The sequence below is a fragment of the Mya arenaria genome, chromosome 16 (assembly GCF_026914265.1).
Source record: "Mya arenaria isolate MELC-2E11 chromosome 16, ASM2691426v1".
In the NCBI taxonomy this organism is placed as follows: domain Eukaryota; kingdom Metazoa; phylum Mollusca; class Bivalvia; order Myida; family Myidae; genus Mya; species Mya arenaria.
Genome location: NC_069137.1, coordinates 15,470,346 through 15,492,113, shown reverse-complemented (window position 1 = coordinate 15,492,113; position 21,768 = coordinate 15,470,346). Strand labels below are relative to the sequence as shown.

General features: G+C 35.2%; 1 protein-coding gene across 1 annotated transcript; it reads right to left on the bottom strand.

Annotated features, from left to right (window-relative positions):
- Positions 1 to 283: 283 nt before the first annotated feature.
- LOC128221435 (uncharacterized) lies at positions 284 to 9,241 on the bottom strand. Its single transcript, XM_052930044.1, has 9 exons — positions 9,190 to 9,241; positions 8,523 to 8,627; positions 7,784 to 7,870; positions 6,908 to 7,012; positions 5,417 to 5,487; positions 4,148 to 4,282; positions 3,200 to 3,308; positions 2,785 to 2,856; positions 284 to 1,958 (listed from the first exon to the last, which is right to left on the bottom strand). Exons 1-9 carry the CDS (start codon positions 9,239 to 9,241, stop codon positions 1,852 to 1,854), a joined length of 843 nt encoding a protein of 280 aa, XP_052786004.1. The 3' UTR covers positions 284 to 1,851.
- Positions 9,242 to 21,768: the final 12,527 nt, after the last annotated feature.

The window sequence follows — 21,768 nt, the reverse complement described above, 5'->3', positions numbered from 1 at the left end:
AAACTGACCACAATATTAAACGGTTACCCGAACTGTGTTGGCCACTGGCTTATAGTATAACTTTTTGGCTACCATTTAGAGCACAAAGAGCCAATTCCCAGCAGCGGGTTCCCTGTCCCCCTTAAAGCCACTTCAGGGTTTCATCAAGATAATGACGTAGTATTTTGTTCCTCAAGTCCATTATATAGATCGCTCAATACATTGTATACATTCCATTCTGTAGGTGGAACTCCGTGAAGGAACTTTTTGTTCACCATCAGTGTAAAACAAAGCATCCTTTTAAGGCAAATTTATTTCACGTTTAAGTACATGTATTTTATACATTTCATTAAAAAATATAAGCAAAAGAATTGGGGGTCATAATTTTGCTTCAGAGCAAAAATAATCTAAAAACAAACAAACAAGAAGCGCCGTGGAGCGAGCCCTCACCTTTTTTCGAAGATTAAAACGAGTAAAATTAAATATTTTAATAATTAATAATGCCAGGGGATTGCCCCTTGATCTACACTTGAATATTGCAGAGACTGAGTCGAGTTGCCATGATTATGGAATTTTAAATAAATCATGGACATTTTATATACAAGTCATTTTTGGTTACATGCAGAGGGAAATAAAATAGTGAACGAGGTTAACAAGCACATATGTGAATACATTGTGCAATGAACAATGTTAATCTCTCACATTCATCACATACATTTGCCATCTTTACATGTTAAGAATATGTCACAAAATACAAGTGAGAAACTACAAAGTAACATGAACTGCAAACCAATGACTGACACCATGAAATTACACATTAACTGTGAATGTGTATAATTAAAATACACTTCTCCATAAAATTCAAATGAGAAATTACTGTTTGAATAAAACAATCGGCAACTCTAAAAATCTATTTGTGACAAAAATTATTATGACATAATGTCACCACTACTGAGAACATTGTATCAGTGTTGTACATGACATACCCATTTTGTTAAATTGTTGTTCGAGCGTATGTCAACACATATCTTCTATTTTTCATTTACAATGCAGTAGACCTTGGTACCAGTTTTAGTTGTGACAAAATATAAATTCATTGTGGTCATTGTGTCAAAACTGTTTGAAAATAAAGTTAATTTATTGAAATTATTATTGTATAGAAACAATCGACAAATTCTTATCCTGGTAAACTTTCTGCAAATCAACTGAAATTATATTTATTAACCTAGATGATAAACAGTGCAAGCGAAAATAAAGTGCTTGGACAAGCCTTTTCAGCCATTTTGAAGTTTCCAAGGCCTTTTACTCTGACACGCAAAAATGAACTCTGAGCAACTTTTGATAAAAAGGCTGGGTCATGTAACACTCGAAATGTGCTTATGATCCCATTGGCTGCTAAAAATATGCTCTTCAAAACCTCCGGAAATCTAAAAATGATTGAATCTAATTTTTAACAATGTAGAATAGTAACGATGACTTCATCATGATGAAATAATAGATACATACTAAGAATAAAGCCTTAAGCCAGAGAAAAAATATTTTAGATTCTCATCCCAGCCCGCCCGTCAAATAAAAAAATAAACATGCCATTCAGCCCCATTTTTCTTCTTCAAAATACGGACGAGTATCAAAACATATTTTCCTCTGGCCTTTTGCTGCAATCCACTGTAAAATATAAATTAACCTCATATGCAGTGAACCATTGGCTTACAGAGACATGCTTGGACACCTTGACACTATGTACAAGATGTACTAGCACTTTGAACACTTATTATTGTTTCAGTGTGCAATCTGTCGTTATCCAACTGTGTAATGTGTTTTTTTATTTAATTCCACTTCAGAGAATTCAAACACTTGTGGCTTTTGATTGAATTAATACAGTCTATCATCTTCAGTTCCCGTCTCATAGTAATGTTGAACACTTCGACATTTTCTTAGGAGTTGGCCTTGCTCCTCTGTTAAACGCTGAAAGTTCCTGGCTGAAATGCAAGAGAGGATTTAAGCTGGACAAAAGATAAAGGTTAAATAACATGAATAAATCACCAAGCCAGGAATATCGTTACACTTTAAATCATATATATAACTACCAATGTTATGAGCAACAGAAGAGTTCGAAGATATGTGCAAACTGGTTTGAGGAAATTGGAACTAGAGCTTGAAACTCTAAATGATCATGTGAATGTTGGTCTCACCATTCCACAAGTGGATTAAAAAATCACAAAATCGGCAAAAATGTATAACATTTCATGATTGCAACATCATTTGTGAGATATAAAATATTTGCCTCATGTACACAACTTTAAGTTGTATACAAGCATTCAGAGGTAGAATTTTAACAAACAGCAACACACCAATTTTAGAAAGCTTTTTGCATACTTTAGGAGGTAAAAAAACTCATAGAGACTTGTCTTTAGAAAGCCTTTAAAACAAATATGATTGCATTTGAGCTGTGTTGTCTAAACAATGGAAAACAAGTATCAAATTTGTCCAAGATGTTGTCAAGGAAAACATTATGACCAGATTTATCAAGACAGTGCCAAAATGGTCTCTTGAGTATAACAGGGCTTTTTTAAGTGACCTAACAAGTTAGTTTTTCGACAAAAGATGACCCAGTGCACACTGAGGTGCTTCATTTCAACACCCACATTTCATCAGTAACTGGAAGCATACTTTGTCTATATAACAGACAGCAACATTGCTGCAAATCTATTGGATCATAAATAAAACTCTTATTTTTAAGCGAACACTTTTAATGAGAAACAAGATAAGTCTACATCTGCAAGCAACATACAAACATGAATTTACCTTCAGGCAGCCCTTCAGCATGTTCAGAGATGACAGTGGATGGGGCAACTGTACCATTGTTCCCTGTAGCATCTGAAACACACAGTTAAGTTGAATGTCAACTGCTACAATATTATGAAAGCTTACTGGTATTCAGGTACAAAATTAACACATGCAATTATTAACTTACTGGATACATAAATTATAACTGTTACAAAAATTATTAGATCTAAATGTATTAATCAAGAAGTGTTGTCATTTTGGGCAACAATAAATCAAGGTGAACAAACATCTGCGGTTAAACTTCGACACACACAATTCATTACACACTTTTAGCATACATCATGAGGTACTAAAGTCAATGCATGTCTAGGTGCAACAGGAAAAAGTATGTACCTATTTACAGATAAAATGCTCAATTAAGCCTGCAGTTTACCAAGATAGGCATGGTCCACTTCTGATCTTCTGTTGATGCACCAAGAGCATCTTGAGATGGTTCTGAGATCTCTGTTGTTTCTGCAACTGTATAATCGTCTTAACAGCATCTGAAATGCATTGAAAGTGTTTCAAACTGCAACATTCTCGGTTCAGTCTATATTATATACCTGTGTTATAGAGGGTTGGGTTGAAGTCATGGGCAAACAGAACTGTAATAGCATTAAATAGTCATTCTAAAAAACTGGCGCCAGTTTTCTAGTAATTTTGGAAATCTCTTCTCTATATATAAATATTGTTGAATAATGAAAACCATATTTCCAAACAACATTATGATGCAGAATACCATAAAAAGTTAAATAACAAGTGCAGAGCTCCTGATAATTCTGTAGGGTTAATGGTACTGTTTGCTGACCATTTTGGACCAAGCATATTGTTCACTTGTGGTTGAAATTAGCACAAGCGCCGCACTCGTAAAAAACGTTCCGGGCTGGCTTAGATCCTGGGTTTTATACAGCAGGGCTTGTTTAAAATTGTATTGCCAAGCAGAAGTATAAGAATTCTGGTTTCCTCATTCAAAAGATAAGGTTTTAATGCAAAAAGTTATTTTACTCTACTGGTGTTTAGGTGTAAAAGATATTAAAATACAAGGAATAATAATGTGCATACTTTTTGTGTTGTTTGTTCTTTATTTTAACTTGTACTTAGGAGGGAAAATTCAAGAATGTATTTACGGCATTATACAATTAAAAAAAATCAGCTTTGTCAACTCCTGGTTGTGAAAGAAATGGGAAATATGAATTTTGTTGCTCCCGCTCCTTGCTTCAACATTTCTTGGTCACAATCGAACAAATAAACAAATATTTGGTGTGGCCTAAAGTTCATACATTACCCATAAAAGTACAGTGCATTTATTCCTGAAATTGTTTTGAGCTCATAAATGCCTTACTTTTGCTTCTTCCTTCCTGCTTGAATGCAATATGTCTCTCGCAGAGAATATATCCTCCAAATATTTTCCGCAGATGCCTCTCACTCTGATCAACCATAATACTGTAGCTGCTCCTGGGTCAAATCTTGAACATTGCTGCAAAAAAACATGTACAAAAATAGAAAAACATGTCCTGCAAACAATTGCTTAAGATTACTAAGTATGCTTACGGTACATAACATTGTTTTATATACCGGATAGGTAAAGTTTAGCACAAGTCACCTATAGCTGATGTAGAAGTGTTTCACAACTCCATGGAAAGGTGTCTGTTGTAGCCCTTTCCATTGGCGAAGCAGTCACCAATGTTTTTATTGTTTATAGTAGTACATGAAAGAAACTAACATTATTCATAATATGTGCACTGAACACATCCTTAATCAATAAAATGAAATGACAAAACAAGATTCCTTGAGAGCAAGGTTAATTATCTAGTCTATGTGCAGGTATTTCACTCAAACAGTTGTGGGTTCATTCTGTATCAGGGATACATGTAATGATGTATGTCTTTCTGACAAGCTTTTAAAACAGACACATTCAGGTTTGACCGGTGAAGGAAACAAGACCTTTCCGGTTACCTTATACATTTAATCTCGATCTTGAATTCCATTATTTTTTCTCCATGGTCATTTCACTTTTACAGAATCAACTTCATCATTCTCTTCAGATATTGCCTGGTTTTCATTCCCTTTGTTCATTATGAAATGATTATCAATGTTTCAACCAAGAAAATATGCTAATATTTTAACAAGAGGGCCATGATTGCCCAAAGAGTTGTGACTTTATTTGAAGATTTTTCACTCCCCCGCTGACCAGGCACCATGGTGATATTTTCTTTGAAAAACAGACATGCTAAAACTGATAGGATTGTATGTACACCAACATATGTCAGATGTCCTAAAATAAATTTTAAGTTACATACAAACATTCTGAGGTACAAGTTGAACACACAACAAGTGAGCAATACACAAATCTTGAGAAGCTTTTAGCATACTTTGTGAGGTAATCAAACCGCAGTATAACTGATGGTATTTTAAAATTTATAACATTTTGTAAGGAACACACACACACACAAACAAACACACACATTCCAAGGTATATCTTAATAAGCATTGTGTCTACTTTATGAGGTACCTTTTGACAGAAAAAGTCTTTAAGTTATGAACATCAACAGACTGTGATCACCAGCGACAAATAATTACTCAAAGAAAGTTGGTTTCGTATTCAATTTACCTTGAGGCGGCCCTTCAGCATGTTCAGAGACAACTGTGGATGGTAAACTATCCCTCTGATTTCTACAGCATCTGAAACACAAATTTAAGTTGAATGTAAACTGTTACAAACTCATTAAAGCTTAAAACTTCACAAAAATATACTGGTATTCAGGTATAAACAAGAGCTGTCACAGTATGTGACGAATGCCCCCGAATGTGACATTGACCTACGAACAAGGTCAGTACATGAAAAGTTGATCTTGCCTTTACGTGTCAAATACATATGGCAAGTTATTTTAAATTGCCTCTGAACATAAAAAAATACCACCCATACTTGACAACCTACACTGTTATGTTCTTATATTCAGAATTCCCTTGTGAATAAACACTTGTGTATCTTTCACCTTAGAGGTAGGGACACGGGTCTTGCACACGACACGCCGTCTTCGTATGTGGAACACATGTAGCAAGTGATTTTAAAATCTGTCCATACAAGGGAAAGTAACAGCCCTGACACGACAACCTATACTCTATGTCCTTATATGCAGCACTCCATTGTGAATAAACACTAAGTGTGACCTTGACCTTTGAGGTAGGGACACGGGTCTTGCAAGCGACACGTCATCTTGGTATGTGGAACACATGTGGCAAGTTATTTTAAAATCTGTCCATACAAGAGAAAGTTACAGCCCGAACACGACAACCTATACTCTATGTCCTTATATGCAGCACTCCATCGTGAATAAACACTAAGTGTGACCTTGACCTTTGAGGTAGGGACACGAGTCTTGCACGCCACACGTCGTCTTTGTATGTGGAACACATGTGGCAAGTTATTTTAAAATCTGTCCATACAAGGGAAAGTTACGGAGACGGACGGACGGACAGACAGACTGACGGTGCAATTTAATATGCCCACCTGGGGGGGGGGATGAAAATAACACATGCAATTATAAACTAACTAGATGCTTACATCAGTGTATGATCACTAAATAACAAACATACAATATCTGGATGTATAAATCAACAATTGTTTGTTGTTCTGAGAAATAATGTCCCTGAGGTGACACCAAATAAGTGAAAAAATAACCCAGACTCTATGAATCTAATAATTTAAGAACAAGAATAAGTTTTACTAAATAAAGCTTAAAAAACATTCTGAGGTTTAACTTCAACACACACATTTCATTACAAACTTTTAGTATACATCATGAGGTACTTTAAAGACTGTGCTGGTCTAGGTGCAACAGAAAAAAGAATGTACCTGTTTCAGTCATAAGCTCAATTAATGTCAGGATGGCTCAGAGGTAGAGTGTCCTCCTCACAACCAAGAGGTGAGCACTAGGTTTGATTCCCGCTCAGAAAATGTTCTAGTTTCCACTCATATGTACACTGTCTTAGTACTGAATTTGACTAAGGAAACCGACTGGAGTGTGTTTAAAATAAGCTGTTAGCTTTACACAATCAGGCTTAAATAAAGTAGTATAAACTAATGAGCACTCAAGTTTACCATGATAAGCATGTTCCAAGACTTCTGCTGATTCACCGAGGGCATCTTCAGATGTTTCTGTGACCTCTGTAGTATCTGCAGCTGTATGACCATCTTTAACAGCATCTGAAATGTATCAAAATTCTATACCACCCGCACATCTGCCATGTCACAATGCTGTGAGATAGTAAAGTATTTGTCTTATGTTCACAAACATAGGTTTCAGGAGATGTAAGTTTAGTTTTAAGTTACCATACAAGCACTCAGAGCTACAATTTTGACAAGCAGTAACACACCATTAGTTTAAAGCTGTTGGCATATTCTGTGAGGTAATAAAACATAGAAATATGTCTTTTGAAAACTTTCAAATGAAGTATGATTGAATTACATCTGTATGGTTTAAACATCTGCCAATCTGATGATCAATTCAATTATGTTAAACAAGTATAAGAGTTGTCCAAGAATTTGTACAGGGAAGCAATCTCACCATGTTTAAGAAAGGTAAAAAAAATGGTTAAGACGGTATAAATAGGCTATTTCTTATGTGACCTAACAATTAAGTTTTCCGACACAAGATGACCCAATTCTCACAGAGGTTCTTCATTTCAACACACACATTTCACCAATATTTTTATGCATACTTTGTCCAAATACATGTTAAAGAGTATAATAAGCCTGATTTTAATAGATGACAAGATATCTAACATTTGTAAGCAACACACACACACACACACACACACACACACACACATTCCATGTTCATCTTTACAAGCATTATGTCTACTTTATGAGGTACCTCATCACAGAAAAATAGTCTTAAGTAATTAACATCAACAGATTGTGGTCACCAGTGAGAAATAACTATGTAAAGAAACTTGGTTTTTGTATTCAATTTACCTTGAGGCGGCCCTTCAGCATGTTCAGAGACAACTGTGGATGGGGCAACTGTGGATGGGGCAACTGTCCCACTGTTCCCTACAGCATCTGAAACACACAGTTGAGTTGATTGTATTCTGTTACAAACTCATTAAAGCTAAAAGCTTCACACATATATACTGGTATTCAGGTACAAAAATAACACAAGCAATTATTAACTAACTAGATGCTTACATCGCCAAATTACGAACATACAAGATCTAGATGTATAAATCAACATGTGTTTGTCATTCCGAGAAACAATGTCCCCCAAGGTGACACCCAATGAGTGATTAAATAACCCAGACTGAATAAATCTGTTGATTGAGAACAAGCATAAGTTTTACTGAATTAAGCTTAACAAACTTTCTGAGGTTTGACTCCAACACACACACAATTCATTACAAACTTTTAGCATACATCATGAGGTACTTTAAAGTCGATGCTTGTCTAGATGCAACAGAAACATGTATGTACCTGTTTCAGATCATAAACACAATTAATGTAAGGATGGCTCAGAGTTATAGTGTCCGCCTCGCAGCCAAGAGGTGCTAGGTTTGATCCCCAGTGAGGAAAATGTTCTAGTTTCCTCTCATATTTACACTCAGTACTGGTGAGTTTGACCAAGAAAACCGACTGGAGTGTGTTTAAAATAAGCTGTTAGCTTTTACACAATCAGGCTTAAATCAATTAGTATGAACTAAATAGCACTCAAGTTTACCATGATAAGCATGTTCCAAGACTTCTGCTGATTCACCGAGGGCATCTTCAGATGTTTCTGTGACCTCTGTAGTATCTGCAGCTGTATGACCATCTTTAACAGCATCTGAAATGTATCAAAATTCTATACCATGCGCACATCTGCCATGTCACAATGCCATGAGAAGTATTTGTCTTATGTTCAAAGACAGGGTTTCAGGAGTTGCAAGGTCATTTTAAAATTTTAAAAAGTTATATACAGTCATTTATCACACAGCAACACACCATTATTTAAAAACTTTTGGCATACTTTGTGAGGTAATAAAACATAGACAAGTGTGACCTGGATCTTTTACAAAGGGAAACAGGTCTTAAAGGCTGTCTTTATGTGGTTTACAGATGTGCAAAGTTATTTTAAAATCTGTCCAAACATCAAAAGGTTACAGCCTGGATATGACCACCTATACTCAATGTACGGTATGTATATTGAACAATCTATAATGATCAAACACAAAGTGTGACTTTGACCCTGGAGGTAAGAACACAAACCTTGCACGTAACACATGCCTAAAGTATACTAAACATGTGTGCCAAATAATTTCAAAATTTCCATACATGTGAAAGATACAGTTCGGACATGAACAGATATACTCTATGTCATTAAACGCAGCATTTCATAGAAATCAAACCATAAGTGTGACCTTTGAGGTAGGGACACGGGTCCTGCAAGTGGAATGTCATCTTTGTATGCAAAACAGCAAATTACTTTGAGAACTGTCTATACATGAAGAGGATACAGTCCGGGTTATATAGTGTAATTTTGACCTTGGAGGTAAGGACATTGGCCTTGCACACAACATGACGTCTTTGTATGCATAACACATTTGCAAAAGTATTTTAAAATCAGTCCATAGATGACTTCATAACAGTCCAGACACAACTGGGAGGGACAAAGGACACACGGATGATTTTAATTAGCCCAATTGGGATTCATAATCATTTATGAGATATCATAAAAGTATCTGTCTTCAGCACACAACCATGTATATCAAGCGCCATAAAATCATTTTACAATTTTAAATTATGACAAACCTTCTGAGGTACAATTCTAACACACTTAGGATAAATGAGCTGGAGGTAATTTTACATAATGATGAACTGCAGTATAGATGATTGTGTGGTCTTGACAAAGGCCAATCACATAATGAATTAATTATGGAAAAAACAAGGGATGCAAACGAATATTCGAATATTCGATCAAAAGAATGGTATTCGAATATTAAAATCGGTATTCGAATATTCGTTTATTTTTTACTTTTTTTCTAAATTTTGTTCCATCTTGAACATTTATTAAACATTAATATTTAAAGATTAAAACGCTCTAATTTACCCTCGTTTCGTCAATACACCCATGCATGTCACCAATTATCGAGGCGCGAGCATCTAGACAATACACAGTGGCGCGTCAAGTGTCAATTAGGCCCATCATCATGGCGAAATAAACAAATAATTTTACGTGTGCCGTCCCCTGCCAATTAACGGCAATGAAATAAATAAAGTTGAAAGGGGATTGGAACCTATTTTAAACGATGCCAATTAAGGGTTCGTCATGTCAGCAATAACACAAAATATTTCTTTTGTATGTCAATTAAACTGAGCAATGTAGCTAAAATCGCACTGAATATAATGCGCATAAAATTTGATGTCCATCATTCCTTGTGAATAAGCTCTCTCGAACTGTTCGGAAATAAATATAACAAATACACGTAAACAAAATAATCGACAAAATGCCTGCTTCATCTGAAGTTTGGAATTATTTCACACGGTCTGTAGACAAGAAAACAGTGTCGTGCAAGTTGTGCAGTGTTAGTCTTACGTACTTGGGAACTACCACAAATCTATGGAATCCTGTGAAAGGAAAACATCCTAGTGCAAAAACAAGTAACAAACGAAAGACGGGTACAAAATAATAACAAGTCGACGGAAACCAGACCGTTTGCAACGGTGAAGATGCCATGACCTTGACTTTTGATATATCGGTGTAGTTTTTGTAATGAAACAATATGACATACTAGTATAATTCTAGATAACATATGCAAAGTTATTTTGAAATTGCACAATAAAGCCACTACACGTATTACAAACGACGTCATACAATCCGACATCAATAAAATTATTCGGCAAATGTCATACCGGAAGTCATTATTTGGAACGCAAATGATCGATGCAATATAGAAGTTTTTAGACAATCTTGCCTGTGATCGAATATTCGATCAAAAGAATTACCGAATATTCGAATATCAATTTTGCCATTCGTTTGCATCCCTAGAAAAAACTATTCATTTCAACAGTTTTAAGATTCCCACAAACGTTCTGATGAACAACTTTTAAACACAAAATTCTAACAAACAAAAAAACAAGACACAGACTGAAAAAGTAAAAAAACTATTGAGATTTTTTTTATTACTTTGTGGATTTTTACGGCAATAGTAGGACAGGGCTTTCCGTAATCTTGTTCAAATGGAGAACAAAATTATGAATATTCAAATGGTGGGGCGGAAAATTAAGTCATATAACTTTTAGATGAAGTTGGAAAATAAAATAATGTAAGGCAAATACAGTGTACATGAAATGAGTCAGAGAACATGACATTGCCAGGCTTTTATATATCATATGTCATGTGTAAATTCGAACTACGACAGAAAAAAATTGTCTCTCTGTATTTAATAATACAAAAAGAATTGTTTGCTTTAAATTTTTTAAGGCAATATGATTTTTTTTTTATTAAACATTAAATCCCATGTACAGGCTTCTTAGAAACAGTAAGTACCAATTGTTTTAATAATCAATATTTTTGAACGCTAAAAGACTTTTCATGTACACTGAATATGTAGTTCTCACTTTTGCATATTCAAAAAAACCATGCAAATAACAAAAACAATTAACAAGGAACATCTCGATATTACTGAATTGTTCAAAAACCACAGGCTTGACATCATTTTTCTGCAAAATATGGTATACAAGTTTGTAAATGCAGAGACATTGATGTCAACATTATGATTCAACTTACTATCATAAAGTTGCCGATAGTTGTCCGGATTCAAGTTAAGTCCATTTGAATGAAATAGCTTTGATTGTGTGCACCTTGCTAATAAAACAATCTCATTTACAAGGAATTCAATTATTGATTAAGTCATGTCTGTATCTACACCATAGGCTATGTAATAAATTATAACATACATTTCAATCAAGACAAAATAGTAGTATATCCGTAAGTTTTTATAGGTTTTAAAGGGAATAATTCATAAAAACAAGCAATGAAAGAAATAATTCAACACTTAACGAAACTAGAGGTTGAGGTTGTATGATGGTCTATTATTAAAATTTGTGACGTTATAAAGCTCACACCAAATTGGGGTATCAATAGGGGAAATCAATAATACAAATTTTACCCAAGTGAGAAGCAATACCCGTCAGACTTTATTTAACATCCAACAGAGTTTGAGTACAATGCATTCAGTATTTTGACTTCAATTAAAAAGAAGAGAAAATTAAAACATTTTATTTACCTTTCGCTTTCTCCAAGGTACATCAGCAACACCATAATCGTACCTCAATTCAGTGTCTTTGCTGATCATTTCAGTTGCATACAGACAGAGTCTTGGTTGATGTCTGTCATCAACAACGTTAACCATTTTGCAATTAGGCTTTGTGTATCGGTCCAAGTCGTTGACCATGCATGCCAGACACGTGTCTTTTGAGGCATCGATGCTATTAAAACAATTGAAACATAACATTACTACAAAGAAAGGAAATGTATTATGACAAATGTCCCTATGTGTTTAATGTCCCTATGTGTTTAATGTTCCTATGTGTTTTTTTTCACCACTTTGGGTGTCATTAGATTTTTTTTTATTTTGTGAACAACAATGCTTCAGTTTAAAATATTGAAACCAAGAAAACTATTGACTTTGATAATGTTTTTTTTGTTTGGAGAATGCACCCGACATTGCTTAATATTGTTTTCTTAATATAAACCACACATATTTTCCAGTCATGGGGAAAATGTATGTTTTTTGCACTGGGAATAGCGCTGAATTTTAACCCAAAATTACCACCCAGACACGACAAGATATTATGTCAATGCATAGTTTTACAAAACAAAACTTAACTGTAACCATGTAATCTGAGAGAGAGTTTTGGTACGACCACAAGGCCATCACACTATCCAGAATTTATCAATGGACAAAAAGACAAGCTAAAAAAGTAGTGTATAAAAGAAAATAAATAGCAATTTATTACTACAAAAATTATAGCTTACACAAAAACTATATATACATACCAGTATTCCTTGTTGTTATGTCTGAAATGGTATTTGAACATTTCATCACCATCAGACTGCTGTTTACATAGTTCTCCTCTGTACTCGAGAATAAACTGCCCCTTCAAGAGCTCTTGCCTAGCAAACACTCCATTACCTGGAACCAGTAAATAGTGTTTTAGCCAGGAATTAAAAAGGGCAGGGTGGGCCCAAAACATGGTGCTTTCTTAAATGGGAAAACAATGCATTGTATTGATATCAAAGTACATGCATGTTCATGCACACATTGTAGTAATATCCCGACCGATTGCTCTTAATTCTTCTTTCTTGTTCATTTTCACTTCAGACACTTTCTTTACCATCTCGGGTTGTTATCACCAGGGCTCTCACAAGGCTGAATTTTTGGGGAGAAGTCACTTCTCCCACCAGTCAAATTAGGGAGAAGTGGGGGGACTTTAAGGAGAAGAGATACTTATCGTAAAACCTGAGATAAATATTGTGCCATGCCACCAAATTTTAAATTCACATTTACTTATATTGCTTTTTCTAGATGGAATGTTAAAAAAGTGTTCTTTTTTGGCCTATCAAAAGTGTACTTGTCTAGAGTCTCCTTTTTGCAATGTATAGTTTACCTCCAAAAAAAAAAACAAAGACAAAAAAACTGACAGCAAAAAACAAACAAATAAAGGGCAATATTTATATATCAAGTAGTTTTTAAGTTATACTCCAGACAAGGTAAATTGCAAAGGACCGACCGACAAACCGACCACAGGGTGACTCCAATATACCCCCTTCAAACTTCGTTTGTCGGGGGTATAAAAATGCGAGTGAAAACTCTTGAAAAAGAACAACTTTCAATTTGTTTACTTTCCATTTCTTGTAAACACACAAAATGATGACGTATACACAACTCACACGTTGTAGACTGTTATTTCGTGCTCAGATTCTAGACGGCAGTATTTGACTTATATCAATTTTGAGGCACAGTCCATCATCATGACAAGCAATAATATTTTTAAAGTTTTTTATGCATTGATTTTTAATATCTACGAAGGCCGATGGTGATGATCAAACTAATCCGACATAGCAGCCAAAATTAACAAACTGTCCAAAGAAACTGTTACTCAACACTGTTACTCCCGTTACTGGGAGACGAAACTCCACCTAGAATTAGACTTCAATACAGAAAATGATGAGAACATCGGCAAGATATTTTGTGCAGACTGCATATCAGACCTACTCAAAACATTTTTTGTTTTTACAAACCTTATGCTTTGATTATGACACAGAAAACATTGTTGTTGTTTTTAAGTACATACATTTTTCTAACAAACTTTGTACAAAGGGGTGAGCAGTATTTTTTTCTAAATTCAATTCCCTGACTAAGTCCACAAATATGCTGCTAATGTATCACGACAAAATCATACCTATGTATTGATCGATATACTGCATATAGCACAAATTCAGCTCAATTTCAGCCGTGTCTGTCTGAAGGTAGTTTTGGTTGGCTTTTTTTCTGCAAGGGCGTTGATTCTGGCCAAAAACATCTGCAATTGCAATAAAATGAGGCTGGAACAATGAAAACATATCAACAACAGTCTGATGTAAACAGCCACTATTCAATCCACTTACTTCTCGCGCCAGTTAATGACATGATCATCTGGGTTTACACAAATGACATGCTTAATCAATGCTGTGTATCAAAGTGTTTCATCTAGGCTTTTTAGCATAGCTCCCAATACTGCCCTGTGTGATTGGTGCTTTATGAGCAGACAATGTGTTTACATAATTAGACCCAAGCTTATCTTATCAAATAAGTAAGTCATAATGAATCAATGTAGTCTAAATAATTTCGTGAATCTACTTTCCCCATAAACATATTAACTAGATGTTGTCAAAACAGCATGCATTTAAAAAAAAACGGGCAAAAGTTACTAATGAAGGTTTTCTGAAGTCAGTCTGTGAAATAGCATTTTTAACCAAAGGCCACTTGGACAAAATCCATATATCATAAGGCCTGAAAGTTCCAAAAGAAATGAGGAGTACATGGATGTGTACTGAGTCCTATCTCGATCTGCTATTACTGTGGCAGTCATTGAAATTAGACTTTCGGATGAACAAGCCCGAATTCTTATACTATTGCATGGAATCATGTTTTTGAACAAGCCCTGCTATATAAAATTCAGAATTTGAGCAAGCCTGGAAGACATTTTACCAGTGCAGGGCTTGCGGGCTTGTGCTAATTTCGACCACTGCTGTGGAAAATATGAAAAAGAAACACATGCTCTCATTCTTCCGATATTTCGACATCTCCTGAAATGGATGGGTCTTTTAACAATCAATAATAGGATCGTTTTTTTTTGAAAATAAACAATTGTGTTACAGCCATTTAAATTTCAAAGATTAACAGAAAGACAAATTTGAAAACATGGTTTGGCAGCCTTTTAACATCTTACTTTTTCTTTCACATTACGATAAAGATCGGTGAAAGCTTATAGTTTCCATTTAACTGTATTAGTATTATGCAATAATATAATAATATACTTATATTCTATATTTCACACCTGAATTCATCCTTTTTAAAAGGAAAGGCAATAAATTTAATCAGATCAGTTATGCAATAGAACTTTAATAAATCGTACTCCAACAATGACTGTAAAATTGACTTCTGACTTAAACAACATGCACATGTTGCCGCACATTTAAGACCATGATTTAGGAAATAAATTGATATTAATTTTTGTTTTACTCAAATCTGGGGCATTTTTCTGTTGATGTTTGTGTTGTCAATGTATATATATACAAATCATACTGCATCGATTGTGGCTGCACATGCAGATTCTTGCCTAGTCTAAAATAGTAGACATGTTATATGGGATTCTTCCGATCCATAACTTGTATACGGGTTTGTGCAAAAACAGGGGGGTTTTGAATTGTATTTAGAGAAGCATTTTAGGTTTGAAATAGATAATAAAGGTTTATATTCATATTTTACTGTGCAAGTGCAAAGATATTTTGCACAAAACAAGCATTAGATGCATTAAAACAAAGGATTTACCTTTCCAACAAAACGAAACTTGACCGACACAGACAACAATTGTACCAAGCTTAAAACTTGACCATCTTCGGCAAGCTTCGAGAAAGACCTCTTATATACAATCGTTACAACTCGGCCATGGCTGAAGTGTTCCAATTGTTGTTAAACTGTGAACCGCAGCCTTGCAGGTGTCATTCATGTATTGTATATTGTTATGTTTTGACAGTATGAAATGAAGAAACATGCATCAAACTCATAATAATTTGTTGGATATTTGTTTTTTTTGTGTACGGAACTATTATTTAAGTAACATTATCTGGTAATATTTCTTGTTTTTAAGATATTTTATAGATGCAATCGGAATAACTACCCACATTCGATACAAAATAACTTGTGCGTGAATGATTTGCCATATCAAAAATCGTAAAATATATCTGTCAATGTATAATTATAGTGGTCAATATAAGCACAAGCCCTGAAGCCCTGCACTGGTAAAATGTCTTTCGGGCTTGCTCAAATTCTGAATTTTAAATAGCAGTGCTTGTTAAAAAATTTGATGCCAAGCAAAACTATAAGAATTCAAAAGTATAATTTTCACGACTGCTAATTCTTGCATACTGGTAAACCACAAAATGTCAGTTCTTGAGTTCTAACTGCATGATCAGGCACCTCGCATCTGTTGCATGTTTTCGATATTGAGAGAGCCAGTTTTCACACACTATTATCTCCTTTAACCACCACATAAGCACGTACTAAACACCGTTAAAAACCTTACTATAAAGTGTATATACTGGGCGAGTACCTAAATCGGAACAGTACCTAAATATGGAACACCCATTATAAAAGTGTTTTTCCGATCGGGATCAGGTTATTTACGATTTTAATCAATAAAGACGCTTGCTTCAGATACATGTTCCAAAGGACACATTTATCCGGTCAGTATTTCAAAAACTGCGATCATTTAAAGTTTTTCATGTTCAAATGTCAATACATGGCATGCGGGGGAAAGACTTCATGCTTGCCATAATCACAGCATACTGGTACAGCCTGTATTTTACTAAAATCATCAAATTTTACTGACAAAAATGACAAAAAAAGACAAGCTGTAAATAACATAAATTATTAATTTACTTAAACAAAATAATGAGCAATAATTTTAAAAGAATAAATGAAAATGAATAACAAATCAAAACTGTTCCATATTTAGGTACTCCGAGGACGAAAATGGCAGTCCTTGTGCGGTTAATAAAGCACTTTTCATGCAGATTGGTAGTATCTTGAAAAATGCCATTTATATCAACCAATTCAATTGGTCTTGAATCCTAGTATGCTGATGAAAGTTTTTGTACTTGTAGTTGTACACGAACTTGTAGTGCAAGTCTAACTAAAAATATTTCACAACTATTGCCGAAAGTGTTCCGATTTAGGTACTCACCCAGTATATGATATATCATTATACAGTACAGGTATGTGCCATGTGTAGTCATTCTAAAATGACTAATGCCATGTTCTGTGGTACGAAACAGTCTTAAAACAATGGTACAGAACGATGTTGAAGTGTTCTCCGACATCCATTAATTTCCATAAAAAGGTATTACAATAGAATTGATACGTACACCCTTCAAAATCCAACCAATTTGCAAAAATCCTACAGCAGAAAAACTGTCCGCCATCATTAGAATCGATAATACACAACTTACCTCGGCAAGCCGCCATGTTGTTCCCACACCACGTGAGGTGTCGATGGTAGTGCGCATGCCCAATGCGCGAATTTAACAGGTGCCCGCGGGGGCGGACTAGGCATGCGCAGCGAAACGGAGAGCCAAGCGCATGCCCGACTTTAAACTTTTTCCACGCCCTGTTTTCGTATGTCAATGTGTGCAAGCACACTCAAACACACGACACACTATACAACGTTATTTAGAGGTAATCTTCATATTTAACCAGGAGAGTCTGGTGAACATTATAACGCTGTTCAGAGGTTTAAACTTCCGAGGTAACGGGACAATTAACCTCGGAAGTAAATTGTGCCTCGGAAGGTTGCTGTGTACTCATATGATTAACCTCCAAAGGATATAAGCGCAAACGCACACACACACACACACACACACACGCACACGCACACGCACACGCACACGCACACGCACACGCACACGCACACACACACACACACACACACACACACACACACACACACACACACACACACACACACACATACGCGTTTATATATACTTGTGAGTTATATAGAGCTACACCGACGTACCGAGGTCTGCCCTTTCTGTTGAAGATAGAGCAACCATCTTTCAAATTAATACCGTAAATGTGGCATATATTGTAAATTGCTGTCGAGAATTCAAATAACATCAATAGTTTGTTCTTCAACTTTTCAACATCATTTAGAGGCATCTCCATATATGGTATGACATGTGTCTGTCATCTCCTCGTTTGCATATTACACACAACTGCCTCATAATGTTGATGATTAGTGAATACTTGTTTTAACTCATAACGTTGATGATCAGTGAATACGTGTTTACTCACCGAGGTAAAATATCGTTGTGTTAAATCATACATTAATTCTCGAGTTTACTAGCACTCATCATGAAGTTTTAACCCCTAGGAGGATTTTACCTCAAGTGTTCTTCCTCCAGAGCAAACCCCAATCTATCCCTCTTGGGCCTTTTGTTTCCTTCTTCTTCTTATTATTATTATTTATTTAGCATTCGTAAGCTCCGCCCATTCCTTATCATACAGATTTTACTTCATGTCATCTAACCATAACATTTTGCGTTCGTGTACTTTGTGTGTGGCATTAACGACTTTGAACAAGTATTATGCTGCATTTGACACATTATTGTACACGGCATTTTTCTTCCCGCTTCATTATTTTCAGAATTGTTTGATGACTCTAAAAATATTTGCACCTATCCGTGTTTTGCCCCGGAGGGTGGGTAGAGCGCACACCATGAAATTTAAACAGACTGCGTTGTTTTGTTTCCTGTCACGGAAACTTGTCAAAATTCAATCATGGTGTATGATTTGTTCCAGTTACTGTCGTATGAGGCGGTGTAACCGCGCCAGTCAGAATCCGCTTTCTTTAGCTCTTAAAGGCCTAGTTTAAGGAATCTTTGGCATGATAATCCCATGCTGTGCATCTCCTGCTTATCACACTGGTTCCACAGTAGGGGCCAATATCATGTGCATTGGTTTATTGGCTCAGGGCCATTTAGGGTCAATTTTTATAATAAAACAATGAAAACTGCGCAACAGGATACTCAGATTGGAGATCTGATAAGCCAATTAGGCATTAAGATTAAGATCAATTAACAGAAGTTGGGTACTTGGGGGGGGGGGGGGCACTTATAGAAGGCTTAAACTAGGCCTTTAAGGTTGTTTGGTTAACGCACTCCCGGGTTTGGTTCCCAGCCTGGGCGCATGTTGGTTTAGTTTGTGGTCACCAAGCTGGACTAGTGGTATTTCTCTTGGCACTCAGGTTTCCCGCACAACACAACACCACACTATCGCGTAACAACTTGAGTGATTAATCGTAACAACTTTGTTTCACAATCGTTGCAAAAAAAATAAGTAAATAAACTAAACTAATACTTCAAACCTGTGAACAATGCCGTGATATCGTTGATTATTGCTCTTATATCAAACGCATTTTGAGACTTAAAAGGTGCATAGCAAACATTTCTACATTAATGTATCTTAATACTGACTTGAAAGTACAGATACAAGTTCAGTAGTCGAAAGTTAAAACATAATGACATAGGGTTAAAGCCAGAAACACAGAAAAACAACACAAACATGCACAGACGACACACAACATATATAATGTATAATACTAGGGAACTGTTTATCAAGGATTGTTGGGTTAAAACTTTGGAACGTCAGCAAAATGTAATTTTACTGGGGTTTAATTAGTTTGCGTACGCACAACCTCGTAACCAAATTGTAAAAACAAGCGGCACCATTAATGTCATTTGGAATGGTACATGATAGACGCCAGGAGTCTAAAATCGTTTTCTCTTTTGTATCGGCGGACTATCAGACTACTTTGACATCGAGACTTCGATTTAACCAACTGTTCACCTGTCCGGATAGACATGTAACACGTGTTCCAGTGGTGTTTCTTTCATCAACTTAATCACAATTAACAAAAAAGACGAGCTTTGTACTTAACCCTTGATCGGCTTTTGCCTTATTCTAACCAAACCCAGCCGACAGAAATAAAATTAAAACTAAAAAATGATACCTGCATAGTTTTGCCTAAGTTTATTTTTCTTCCTTTATTTATACCTATGTGTAACCATGGAGCTTATTTTAATCTTATTATTCACCTTGCGTATAATTTGTTGGCTGTCAAATCTAAAAGCGATGATGCAAAAGAAATATGATATAATTGTCAAGGGAAATAACTGGGTAAGAGAATTTGACATATTTGTCATTCGGAAACTCGGACTTGTAGGTTGGCTGCTAATAAGCGGTGCTAGAGTAAAAATATACTTCATAAAAACGTCTAAATTTATTTTGGTTTTGAAATGTGTCCTCTTGTTAATGTAAATCTTCATTATTTCACACGTAACGTTTCAAACTGACCACAATATTAAACGGTTACCCGAACTGTGTTGGCCACTGGCTTATAGTATAACTTTTTGGCTACCATTTAGAGCACAAAGAGCCAATTCCCAGCAGCGGGTTCCCTGTCCCCCTTAAAGCCACTTCAGGGTTTCATCAAGATAATGACGTAGTATTTTGTTCCTCAAGTCCATTATATAGATCGCTCAATACATTGTATACATTCCATTCTGTAGGTGGAACTCCGTGAAGGAACTTTTTGTTCACCATCAGTGTAAAACAAAGCATCCTTTTAAGGCAAATTTATTTCACGATTAAGTACATGTATTTTATACATTTCATTAAAAAATATAAGCAAAAGAATTGGGGGTCATAATTTTGCTTCAGAGCAAAAATAATCTAAAAACAAACAAACAAGAAGCGCCGTGGAGCGAGCCCTCACCTTTTTTCGAAGATTAAAACGAGTAAAATTAAATATTTTAATAATTAATAATGCCAGGGGATTGCCCCTTGATCTACACTTGAATATTGCAGAGACTGAGTCGAGTTGCCATGATTATGGAATTTTAAATAAATCATGGACATTTTATATACAAGTCATTTTTGGTTACATGCAGAGGGAAATAAAATAGTGAACGAGGTTAACAAGCACATATGTGAATACATTGTGCAATGAACAATGTTAATCTCTCACATTCATCACATACATTTGCCATCTTTACATGTTAAGAATATGTCACAAAATACAAGTGAGAAACTACAAAGTAACATGAACTGCAAACCAATAACTGACACCATGAAATTACACATTAACTGTGAATGTGTATAATTAAAATACACTTCTCCATAAAATTCAAATGAGAAATTACTGTTTGAATAAAACAATCGGCAACTCTAAAAATCTATTTGTGACAAAAATTATTATGACATAATGTCACCACTACTGAGAACATTGTATCAGTGTTGTACATGACATACCCATTTTGTTAAATTGTTGTTCGAGCGTATGTCAACACATATCTTCTATTTTTCATTTACAATGCAGTAGACCTTGGTACCAGTTTTAGTTGTGACAAAATATAAATTCATTGTGGTCATTGTGTCAAAACTGTTTGAAAATAAAGTTAATTTATTGAAATTATTATTGTATAGAAACAATCGACAAATTCTTATCCTGGTAAACTTTCTGCAAATCAACTGAAATTATATTTATTAACCTAGATGATAAACAGTGCAAGCGAAAATAAAGTGCTTGGACAAGCCTTTTCAGCCATTTTGAAGTTTCCAAGGCCTTTTACTCTGACACGCAAAAATGAACTCTGAGCA

Bases quoted from the DNA above. Each gene is read 5' to 3' on its own strand.
- LOC128221435 (XM_052930044.1), bottom strand. From the start codon at position 9,241: ATGACATTCCACTTGCAGGACCCGTGTCCCTACCTCAAAGGTCACACT. The intron at 4,283-5,416 runs GTAAATTGAATA...GTTTTTTTGCAG, and splicing joins TGCTGAAGGGCCGCCTCAAG to CAATGTTCAAGATTTGACCC. The intron at 1,959-2,784 runs GTAAATTCATGT...CTTGCATTTCAG, and splicing joins TGCTGAAGGGCTGCCTGAAG to CCAGGAACTTTCAGCGTTTA.